The sequence below is a fragment of the Antechinus flavipes genome, chromosome 2, assembly GCF_016432865.1.
Source record: "Antechinus flavipes isolate AdamAnt ecotype Samford, QLD, Australia chromosome 2, AdamAnt_v2, whole genome shotgun sequence".
Classification (NCBI taxonomy): domain Eukaryota; kingdom Metazoa; phylum Chordata; class Mammalia; order Dasyuromorphia; family Dasyuridae; genus Antechinus; species Antechinus flavipes.
In genome coordinates, this window is record NC_067399.1 from 213,674,423 (window position 1) to 213,687,334 (window position 12,912).

At 31.3% G+C, this 12,912-nt stretch overlaps 1 protein-coding gene across 4 annotated transcripts in view; it reads right to left on the reverse strand.

Moving 5' to 3' along the window:
• The window catches only part of HEATR5B (HEAT repeat containing 5B), a 138,342-nt gene that overhangs the window by 10,288 nt on the left and 115,142 nt on the right, over positions 1-12,912 (reverse strand). For 2 of the 4 annotated variants that reach the window (XM_051976147.1, XM_051976145.1), the window contains 3 exons: positions 12,576-12,842; positions 5,729-5,953; positions 1,863-2,014 (listed from right to left, as the gene is read on the reverse strand). In XM_051976147.1, coding sequence (XP_051832107.1) covers positions 1,863-2,014; positions 5,729-5,953; positions 12,576-12,842 — 644 coding nt within the window. Of the gene's footprint in view, positions 1-1,862; positions 2,015-5,728; positions 5,954-12,550; positions 12,843-12,912 lie in introns of those variants that run through there. The other 2 variants (XM_051976146.1, XM_051976148.1) reach the window with 2 other exon arrangements.

Consider the following 12,912-nt stretch of genomic DNA (forward strand, 5'->3'; position numbering starts at 1 on the left):
CATCCTAATAGGATTATATTCAAATTTTCAAAGTAAATTATTCCTGATTATATAGCTTTGTCTTTTGCTTTCTGGAATATCTCATTCCATGCTCTCCATTGATAGTAGAAGATGCTAAGTCTTCTGTGATTCTGACTGCTATTTGATATTTGAACCCTTTTTTTCTGGCTACTTACAATATTTTTTCTTTGACCTAAAAAAAAAGATCTAAATTTTGGCAATTACATTCCTGAGAGTTTTCTATTAGGGATTTCTTTCAAGAGATGACTGCTGGCTTATTTCTACTTTCATTTTGACCTCTTCTTCTACTATGTCTGGGTAGTTTTCTTTCATGATTTTTGAAATATCATATGCAGACTCATTTTTTGGTCAAGGCTTTCAGGTAGTTCAGTGAGTCTTAAATTACCTCTGCTAGATCTGTTTTCTAATTCAGTTGGTTTTCCTATGAGATTTCTTACATTTCTTATATTTTCATTTTTTTCCAAATTTTCCAAATTTTGTTTTGTTTTCTGAGGCAACTGGGGTTAAGTGACTTGCCCAGGGTCACATAGCTAGGTACTATTAAGTATCTGAGAGCAAATTTGAACTCAAGTCCTCCTGACTTCAGAGCTGGTGCTCTACCCACTGTGTCTCCTAGCTGCCCCCTTTTCCAATTTTTTAAAACTTTATTTTAATATTTTTTGTTGTCTTGTGAAATCACTGTTTTCTGAATGGTTCTTTTAATTTTCAGGGAACCTTTTACTTGGGTAAGCTTTTGTACATCTGATTAAAATTCTCTAAGTTTGTTCTCCAAAACTATCAGTTTCTTTTCAATTCTTTCCTTTACCACTATCATTTCACTTATTATATCATTCTGACTCTTAAAACAAAAAACAAAACAAAACAAAAAAAACTTTGTTCCATTTCTTCTAGAATTCTAAATGATTTTGTGACCACCCTGTAGCTTTTCCTGGTGGCTTTGTTTAAATGTTAAAATTTTGCAATTATTCTTCTCTTCTGAGTTTGTGTTTTAGGCAACCGTCATAAGAGCTTTTTAAATTCACTCATTTTTATAGACTTACTTCCTGGATTGAGATATTCTATGTTAGGCATTGCATACTTCTGGTAGCGATATATTCATTAGTATAGTACTAAGTCTTTTATGTATAGTCCTAGATCTTTTATCTGGTGTCCTGATACAAAGATCAAATCAACAGACTTTTCTCTTTGTTCTACTCCCATGATCTTCTAGCTCTCAAATCCCCCCCCCCCCTTTTTTTTTTGGTTTAAAGCAACAGTCCAGCAGATGTTTTATGATTTCCCTTCTCTGAGTTAGAGCAAAAGTGGGGAATGTCCAGCCTATGATATCATTTTCTAAGACATCTATGAGTAATAATGAGCGGAGAACTAGATACAACAACCTCCTACTGCTTAAGTTTTATAATTTGATAATTTTGTAGAACCCTTGAATGAAGTTATAAATATCTATAGCCCTTGGCAGAAAAAAAGATTCCCCACCCCTGAGTTAGAGGAACAGTGCTGTAGGTTCCCATCAATAATTCCTGCCCTTTGTCACTTGCTTTTGGGTGGAATTTGTGAATTTGTGCTGGAAAGATACATTGTTGGAGGAAGTGGGCTACAATGTTACTCTTATACCACACCATCTTGGTTGGGTCCATATCCAGTAAATTTAAATTTATTTCTTATTTTTACTTCCTCTTTCTAAAATTCATCTTGTGATATTCATACTTATTTGTATTACATTTATGTTTGCATATCACTTATTATTTAGTTTGATTTCTTGAATTTTTCAAATAAATCTATTGGAAATGTCCATGATAAATTAGCACCGAATTCAATGACAAAAATTCAGTATAACTTACCCAAGGATCACAAGAATTCAGTGCATTTTTAAATCTGTTCATGCAACCATTCTGTAATGACTGGACTCCAATTATTTCAGTACTAGCAGACCACAGAAAGAGTGCAATGGCTGTAAGCATGCTCACTTCATCAGGAATAGGCATCGAATCTTCTGAAAAAAATTTAAAAAAAAGCAAAGTAGTGACCTTCTATATTTACTTTAGAACTGAAACAGTGAATGAATGTTTCTGCAAATATCTATAATAACAATTTGTTATTATAGATGCCTCAAAGTAACAATTAATGCAAATAACCACATGTGAAACAGCTATCCCACTATTCAAAAGAACACAAGAGGATTCTTTACAAGAGATAAAATAACACATATCACAAATTTTTTTGTGCATCATGGACATCTTTAAGTGTCTATTTGGATTGCTTCTAAGAATAACATTTATTTTCTACAATCAAAATTCAAAGAAATGCTAAATTTCAGGAAGAGGTTGGTGAAAAAAAAGATATAATTCCCTCTCCCCTGCCCAATCATATATATGGAACCCACAAAAAAAGTTCTGCCATATACCTTATTTATTTTCTCTTTTTTGTGTATACCTATGTATTTTACTGTGATGATTTTTGTAGAAGGGCTGAAACTCTGAAAGGGCATACTTGAATCTAAGACAACAAGATCCTTGTAGTTAAACTCCTACTTGGTTTGAGATGGTGGTTCTGTAAACACATACTTGATGTAATGTAATAATGTGGTCAATCTAGTTGGCATATACTTAGGGTAATGTGGAGATGTGATGTTCTACAGCTGAGTATGCCCAGTGTGGGGTTGTAATATAGTTGTACTGGGGGATATAAGGGAGTCCCAGAGACAGAGGGCTCTCTCGGCCACGGCAATCTCAGCCACAGAGAAAACTTCAAGCTCCAGACTCCAGAGTCCAGACTCCATTTCTGACCAGCTATGTGGTTGCTCTCCTGCCTCCTTCACTTCACTCCCCCCACTAAGCCCAAGGTCTCGGGCTGATCCCAAAGCCCATCAGAGAGCTAGCCTGAACATTAAAATTTTGATGATGTAAGAGATAATATGAAATGACAAAATACTAGAATACAGCTAGAATCTTGTTTTAAATCCTATCTCAGATATTTATTTGTGAAATTATGAGCATGTCATACAATCTCTTGAGAGTTTCTGTCTCCTCACCTGTAAAATAGGCTTGATAATATGTGTAACTAATTATCTGTTATGAAAAAGGACATTGTAAACATATTATGATATAAGTATAAATCATCATATTAACATAACTCATCAATCCTATTACAAAAAAAAAAAACTAAGCACAAATTCTGCCAACAAAAATAGGAGCCCAAAAGATGAGAGATTTAAATATGAGTATAAATGATGAGAAGAAAACTACAGAAAAGTTATGTAATTCATCTAGAAAATTCAGATTACAAAAGATTAAATGCAAACTTCTTGAACCAAAAACATTTACATAACAACTCTAGTTGATTTCAAAAGACATCTAAGAGCAATATCATGTTTGTTTACTCTGCACTGAAAGATTTCACACTTCCACAAACCCCTTCAAAAGAAATCTGGCACAATTTCTTTAATTTTAACCACATTCTTGAAATTGTAGCTTAGAAAAAATTTCAAAATTTATTTAATACTTGGCTTTTCAGGTCTTTCAAACATTTGATTAAATGAATATGAGTCAATTCTAGTGGACAGAATGAGAATATAATAAAAATGGTTTCTTGACTCCAATACTCAAGTGATTTATGATCATATCAATGTAATTATTCTCTCCAAGAATTCAGATGACAAACAGTCTAATGCTCTCATTGTTGCTCAATCTATGCTAAATTTTAAAATTCCAAGAATTAATATAAGAATAAATGTATCCTTCATTTGATATAAAATCACTAGGGATTAATAATTGAATCAATTAGGATAAAAATTTATTATGTAAAAAACATACCAACTCAATTCATAAAATCTGGAGTTCCTAAGTACCACTTTATCTTTCCACTTTATCCTTATGTTGACATCACTCGACAGATTGGCCAACTATTTTTATAAACTATGGCAACTGTCTCAAACAATAATTAGCATTTTATCATGAATAAGAACTCTACCATTTTTATAATGGTAAATCTTCCAATGAGGATGCCTGCCAATCATTGGCTAAATAAACAAGTCATTATAGTGGGAAAAGCAAAGATGTATTGGCCCATATTATTTGCTGATGTATAGAAAGAGACTAGTAAGTCCAAATAACGAAAAATACACATGAATGGCAATTCAATAATGAAAAAATTGGTTAATCTGCTAAACTTTAAAGGGACTGAGATTGTTAAAATAAGAACAATGAGGCAAATTTAACTGATCATATTATTGCAATTTTAAGTACTATATTCTAATTTTTATCTTTAGTACTTTTGTTTGTAATTCATTTTGAATATAGAGCTACATTGTTATTAACATTAAATGTTAACAAGTTTGTCAGATGTTAACATTTTTTCTCTACATATATAATTATAAGAATTTTGTTTTAGTCATCAGCAAATTTACTAGAACAACATTAAAAGTTACAAAAGAATTTTATTCATAATGCTGATCATTTTAGAATACTTTAACAGCTAACTGTCCCAAAATTATTCATTTTCTTATTAATCAAATAATTAACTTTTTCCTCTAAAAATAAAGCCTAATTTCAATTGACAAGAACAAAAAAAAGAAGAAAGTGAAAAACAAACAAAAATATCTACAAATGTTCATATATGTAAATGTCAATTCCTCTCATTTTCACACTGTTAAACAATCTTGTATTTTTAGGAGTGATTTTTATTACATATAAGGTTGCTTTCCCTCTATTCTAAGTGAAATATTTCTTCAATTACTGGAAAAATAGAACTTTCATAATGGATTGTCACCTATTCTACAAATTAATGATTACTCGCATACATAGTTGTGGCCCCATAGTAGTGTTCGAAAACCTGAAAATATCTCCTGGGAAGCTTCTAATGGAGATCAATGTTTTAAGAGACTCTTCAAGAGCAGAAGTATCAAACAAATAGATGGCAACCCTCATCAATGTGGCCTGAGCCAGATTAAAATGTAACTGAGAATTGAATCACATTAAGACGTAACTAGAAAATATTTAACAAAAGTAAAATAATAATCAAATATAGATAACATTTCATTTAAAAATGAAATCAACATGTAAACCACAGGAATACTTATGTATAGTTTAGTAGTGTATTTATTTACATTAGATACAAGAATAAAATGTATTAGGAAAGGATTAGGGTCATCTTAATATTAAAATCTAAAAGAATTACTAATTATAACACTTCTCTACCACAGGTACTAGAAGACCATATTTATATTATTTAAATTATTGCTGAATTATATACTTGTCAAAGAAGACAATCATTTCTTCTTTTCTGATAATTTGTATAGCCCAGTTATTTGGTTAAAAAAATCATTCTATACAAAGAACATCAAATCTGAATGGAGTATATAATATAACCATTATGTCATCTCAATTATATTCAGCAACATAAATAAAAGTGACTTAATTTTTTTGAGCTACCAATTAAACTCAGTTTTGGTCTTTTAAAATTAAGGACTTCTAAAAGTAAAAATTAATACATCATTTAGGACTTTTAAGTACATCTATCCTCTACTTGAGGATAGGACAGGTACATGCGAATTAAAACCTCTTCTTCTATTTTGCTTCATTGTAAACAATAAAATCTATAACTTAGAGAATGGTACAAAAACAACTTAAAAACAACAAATTTGCTTATTCATATGAATGAATAAATTTATGAACTTGAAAGACATGTTATGCAGTTCTAATTAAGTTACCTGGTTGAGAATATTCCAGGATACATGCAAGAGTGCTACGAATCAGATCAGTCCACTGTTTTTGAGTTTCATCAGTTTTGGCCATTGAGAGAGTCACAATGTTTTTAATTCCTTGTAGAGCTGCACTAACTGGAGGGGGTACTTGATTATCACCAGACTTTATTGCAGTATCTTTCAATATTCTTGCAATCAGAAACAGAATTGTGGGTAATATTGTCATACATCCTAAAACAGAAAGGAATGTTGACATGATGACTACTTCTCTGCAATTTATCTTTTCAAAAGGTCAACCATTTAACATGCATTTAATAAACACTTTATTAAAATACTTTTCAAAATTATTTCTTTTACTTAGTTCCTATTCAGAATGCACTATTATTATTATTATTGTATAACACTGAGTGTTATAAAGTATTAGATAACAGAGTTATACTGTATAGTAAAGAAAGAAGCAGGATCTATATTTTTTCTACTTCTCCCTTTATCCAAAGTTTTTATTAATTCCATTATTTTCTGGCTCCTAATTGTATTTGACCTTTCACATTATGAAAATGATTTTTAAAAAAAACCATGGAAGCCAAGGCAACCATGTACTTTGGAACATTCCTCAATGATTTAAACAACATTAAAACAATTATGTGAATTTTTCAGTGTTCTGACATCATTTTATGAGAGCTCAGACAGAATAAAAAAGTAAAGAGTTACATACAGAAAGCAATAATAATAGCTTCTTCAGATTGAAAGAACATTAAGTTACATCTAGTCCAACATCCAGACAATAGAGGCAATCTTCCTAGATACTTCTTACGTATGATTATCCAGCTGCCAACTTTTTTAGTGATAGGAAACTATTTTGTGAAATGGTCCATTAAAAACTTCTTCCTTATATCGAGTCAAAATTCTTATAAACCTTACTTCTTAGATCAGCACTCTGGAACTGTAAAGAATATGTCCATTCCTATGTAACAGTCCTTCAATAGATTTAAACTAGTTATTATAATGCCCTGAAGTTTTCATTTATCCAGGCAAAACAGAATGATATAATTCTGTAGCTAACTAGCACCCTGATGATCATTTAATCTAGTACAATTCCAATACTTAAACAGACATTCTCTCTAAAACATCATCTATTAGTGATTATGTAATTTTTTTCAATTGTTTCTTATATTACATAATTTCCAGATACTTCATTTCATAGTCATCTAAAAGTTCTCAAATTTATTAGTGTCCTGAAAAGGTATCATTCTAGATGTAATCTACAAAGGTAAAATCACAACAGGTCAAATGGCACATAATAACTGTGTATCTTAAGTACTTTTTTTTCCCCTTAGTTTAAGTTTTGATTGTATATACTTTTAAATGTTTTTTGTAATGCATTTTAAAAATTTAATAAAAAGTTTTACTGAATTAACTTTTATTACTTAAAAGTTCTACTTGAAAACAAAGTATTACAATATCCTAGTTCTAGTCATAAATATAACAAACACTTTCTCTGAAAAATGAGATGTACACTAGCTTTCACTTTTTAAAATATCTATGATTACTTAATGCTAGCACAGTAAATGTTTCATTTAAGGCATATTCTGAGTTTGATACTATATCTCAACAGTTCTATAAAGAAATCACCAACAGATTTCAGTCATCTTCATTTTAGGTACTTTGTTTCCTGGATACTTTTAATCTCTTTGAATTCTATTTGCTATATTGCTAATATATTTAATTTTAAATAATTAGTATTAACTGTGAATAATATATTGGAATTGAACACACCAGCTACTTATTCACAAGTCCCTCTACTAACCAGTTACCAAATTAAAAAGAAATAATTATCTTGAACTATTATAATTTTGTAACCAATATACTTTTGTAAATTTTCAAAGGAAAAAAAACTGATATTGACATGATGTTTAAATTTGAAATTGACATCTCAACTGCATTTTGGTTATCTGATGGCAAAAAAGAAAGAAGCAAAAATAAACCTGTACAAATATTTTGCATTTTTCCTAAAAGGAAAAAATAGAGTAACAATGTAATTAATTTATCTTTATTTCAACAGATCCTGTTTTTAATGGGTCTTAGTTTATTCACTTGAGAACTTTCTACTTCACTAACAGAATGATGAGTGGAATTTGCCACTAACTAGCCCAAGAACTAACAAACAGATTCTTTAAACCTTGCTTTTATCTGCACGAAGATGGAGTCTGACTATGATCTGAGGTCCTTTCCAACTGTAAAATTTGATGATACTGATACAGTTAATGACAATACACCATTTTCCCCCTCACTCAAGACTTGAAAATTGTGAACTTCCTCTTCCCTCAGCTCCCCATCTCATTAGTCTTCAATCCCTCTCAACCATCCAATTTACTGCTACAATGATTGGAGTGTTTTGTTTTTCTTTTTTCTCCTCGGCATTCATTCTTATTTCCATTTCCACTACTACTGCAGTTGTTCAGAATTTTATTTCCTCTATTGTGGAGTACTGCTTTTTTACCAATCTCCATTCTCTAACACTAATTTTTCTTTATGTAGCTGCTAAAATAATTTTCCTATTTGACAGTTCTGATTGATGTGATAAAGCCCTTAGGAATGTTACAGTAATAACCCCCAAGATATCTGGCTTTGAGAATAATGTAGTGGAAGCCCCAATAGCAAAAAAGACCCCAATACTTTTCAAGAAGCTTTTAGGCCACTCCAGCTGTACCATATCATCATCATATTACCCTACTGTCCAAAACCTGGTAGTAGCAACTTGTATTTAATATTATAACAAATCTGGCACTCAAGGTCCTTTATAACATGACCCCAGTTTACCTTTCTACCTTTCTTTCACCCTTCTCCTTTATATATAGACTCTATATTCCAACCAAACTAGATTACTATTCCCTAATTACATTTGGTCTTCTTTTAAAAGCTTCATATATATGCTCTTCATGCCTGGAATAAGTAATCCCTCTGTCTTGCTCTACTGAAATCTTTTCTTCCCTCTAAAGTCTGATATTAAGCATTACCTCATATACTTACCAGCTATGTGACCCTGGACAAATCATTTAACTGTTTCCCTCAAGTATAAAAGAAATTGGAGAAAGAAATGACAAGCAACTCCAGTACCTTTGCCAAGAAAACCTAAATGGAGTCACAAAGAATCAGTGACTGAATGACACAACAGAATTGAGGATCTCCTAAAACTTTCAATGCTACTTTGACCATTTCTAAATACAATTTTAACTATTATTATTATTATTATTAGATATGTAGAAAGATACAGATTCATAACATATGTATACATATATGGTGTCCCAAAAGTCTTAGCACAGCTCAATAAGCCATTAATCAATGAACCAATTAATTCATTAAAACAGCTTAAAACTACACTAATATTTTTGAGATACTCTGCATATGTAATATTTTTTAAAATTCTCTCCTGAGTTCTCATCTTGAATCTTCAATTATCTGCTGTGTAAGTTCACTTGGATGTCTCATTTGCATTTCAAACTGAACATGACTAAAATGAATTTATTATATTCATCCCCTAAATCTATTGTTCCTCCAAATCCTCCAATTTCTGTTGAAAATAATCTAGTACATGGTATTGAAAATATCCTCTTTCCAGCCACCTAGGTTCAAAGTTTCCAGTCACTCTCAATTCATCATTATTTGTAATATTCAGTTTGTTACCAAATCTTGTTAATCCTATCTTTGCAACTTCTCCTTCACCTTTGTTGGTGGAGTTGTGAACGAATCCAGCCATTCTGGAGAGCGATCTGGAATTATGCCCAAAAAGTTATCAAACTGTGCATACCCTTTGATCCAACAGTGTTTCTATTGGGCTTATACCCCAAAGAGATACTAAAAAAGGGAAGGGGACCTGTATGTGCCAAAATGTTTGTAGCAGCCCTGTTTGTAGTGGCTAGAAACTGGAAAATGAATGGATGCCCATCAATTGGAGAATGGCTGGGTAAATTGTGGTATATGAATGTTATGGAATATTATTGCTCTGTAAGGAATGACCAGCAGGATGAATACAGAGAGGCTTGGAGAGACCTACATGGACTGATGCTAAGTGAGATGAGCAGAACCAGGAGATCATTATACACTTCGACAACGATATTGTATGAGGATGTATTCTGATGGAAGTGGATTTCTCTGACAAAGAGACTTAACTGAGTTTCATTGGAGAAATGATGGACAGAAACAGCTACACCCAAAGAAGGAATACTGGGAAATGAATGTAAACTATTTGCATTTTTGATTTTCTTCCCGAGTTATTTTTACCTTCTGAATCCAATTCTCCCTGTGCAACAAGAGAACTGTTTGGTTCTGCAAATATGTATTGTATCTAGGATATACTGCAACATGTTTAGCATATATAGGACTGCTTGCCATCCTGGGGGGGGGGAGGAGGGAGGGAGGGGAAAAAACGAAACATAAGTGATTGCAAGGGATAATGTCGTGTAGAAATTATCCTGGCATGGATTCTGTCAATGCGAAGTTATTATTAAATAAAATAAAATTTATTATAAAAAAAAAAAAAAAAAAAAAAAAAACTTCTCCTTCACTTGAACTCTTCTTCCACTTATATAACCCATACCCTAATTCAGATCCACATCACTTTTCATCTGGACAACTGAAAAAAGTCTAATTTAACTCATTGCTTTCAGTTTCTCCTTTCTCCAATCCACTTTCTACATAGTTACAAAAATAATCTTTCTAAAACAGAGGTTTAACAAATAACTTCTTTATTCAAGAATCTTCAGTGGCTCTAAGATAAAATATGAACTTTCTAATTGTCTTCAAGTATAAAACAAAACAAAATAAAACAAAATTAAACTTCTCAGTTTGATATTTAAACCTCTTCACAATTTGACTCAAGCTTTATGTTTCTAGGCTTATTTCATATTACTCTCATTGATGCACTCTACATTTTAGTCAAACTTTTCTGTACCATATCCCTCCTCTGAGCCTATGAATAAGTTGCTTCCTTTGGTCTAGAATGCACTTTTTTATTTCCATCTGTCAGAATCATTAATTTCCTTAAAGTCTGAATTCAGGTGTCACCTACTACATGAAGTCTCTCCTAATTTATCTTAGCTATTGGTGCTTTCTTTTTCATCAAATTATGTTACTTTATTTAAATGTTGTATCCCTTTAGTGATTTAGAAATAGTAGAATCTTTGAGGACAGAGAGTATTTTTCATTGTCTTACCATCTCCAGCAACGTGCCCAGTAACTTGCACACGCATAAAAGATACATAAAAATATTTTTTTACTTTGAATTGTTTCCTTCTCTTGAACTCTTCTGTATTTCTAGTAAGTTCAATAACAAAACACTGAAATAGCTGAAAATCTTGAAACTTCTCTGGCATTTACTTGCTCTTCACTACAGGTAATGAATAAGTCTCTTTGTCTACACAATGATAGACATGGAGACAAAAATAATCAATTCAGTCACTCAAATGTTTCCAAATACACTTTATATCATTGGATAAAACATTCAGGTGATTAAATTAAATTTTTGCATTCTGCCATACTGATGAAAAACCTGAAGATGTTCAGCTAACTTTCAATACATTTTGCATAATGCATTCAAAGTACCATCAAAAAGACTAATATAAAAGGCAGGAATAATTTTTAATCTAAAGTAACTCAAAGACTTTTTATAATTTTGCAACAATGATTGAACTATATAAACAATCTTAACTGATAACAGTAACTAACAGTAATCTTGATGGATTTCTTCAAAAAATAACTTCTATAACAAACAGAAAAACTACTAAAACACAGATAATGATCTTAAGTTTTTCCACTTCATATATTTGTTTATACTAAATATAACATGCTATATATTATTATAATATAGTTAGCTCTCTTAAGAGGACTGTGGGAACTGAGTATGAATTCACAATATAGCATTTTCACTCTTTTTGTCATTGTTTGCTTGAATTTTGTTTTCTTTCTCACCTTTTTTCTTTTTTTGATCTGATTTTTCTTGTGCATCAAGATAATTGTCTAAACATATATACATATATTGGATCTAACATATATTTTAACTTGGACATATATCGGATTACTTGCCATCTAAGGGAGAGTTGGGAGCAGGAGAAGATAATTTGAAACACAAGGTAATACAAGGGTCAATGTTGAAAAATTATCACGCATATATTTTGAAAATAAAAAGTTTTAATAAAAAAAGAAAGCTCTCAATAGCAGCTGACATAATAAAATGATACAAAATGGAATTCATAAACTTAATAACCTGGCTTTTGTTAAAACTTAATGAAACTTTGTATCCATTTATGGTTAATTTTTCCTCTACAATACTGCAAATTAAGCATACAGCTTAAATGATAAGTTTCTAAAATAAATTTCAAAACATAATAACTTTTTGTGTGTTAAAAGCAAATCTATTATGTTGAGAAATAGAAGATATTGTTGGTGCTAATAAGGTGCTATGGTTCAAGTCATCAGGCTGCCTCCTTGGGGACAATATCCTCCCAAATTCCCAAATAGGACCTTTTCACTTTTCAGAGTATATATATTTACAGAAATCTGCCAAATGTTAAAGTTTTTTTTTTTTTTTTAAACAACCTGCTAATATCTTAATAGCTAATTTACTACAGTCATGCAGGAATTTTCCTGTTGGTGAAAATAAAGAAAATCAATTATTTCTTCTAACATTTTTATTAGCCTTTTAAGTTACCTTAAAAAGAATAATTATATTCATTACTATTCAGGGCTTTAGTTTTGCAAAGGAAAAAAAATTAAAAAATAGAGCTTAAAATGACAAAGAACTAAGCTTAATAAAATGTAATACATATTTACTTGTATATATTAAGAACTACTATACCAGCAGGAGAGCAAAGAGATGGCAAGTCTGAGAGGATGGTAACTGCCGCTGCCACTAAACGAGCACTTTCTTCAGATAATCGAGTTTTAGTGGATATATGACTTGGTGAATCTGACATCTTGGTACTGAGATGTGGCATGTGCCGTACTAAGATGAACATCAATAGCTCCATGGTTGCAAAGACAAGAGATTTTCCAGGAACAAGACCACCATTGTCACCTCCTTCTCCTAGCACAGGGCAACTCTCTTTTTCCATATCATCTTCATCTTGGATAAAAGAAAATTTGGTGAAACTTTCAACATAAAAGACTACACATATCACCAGATAAAATACCAT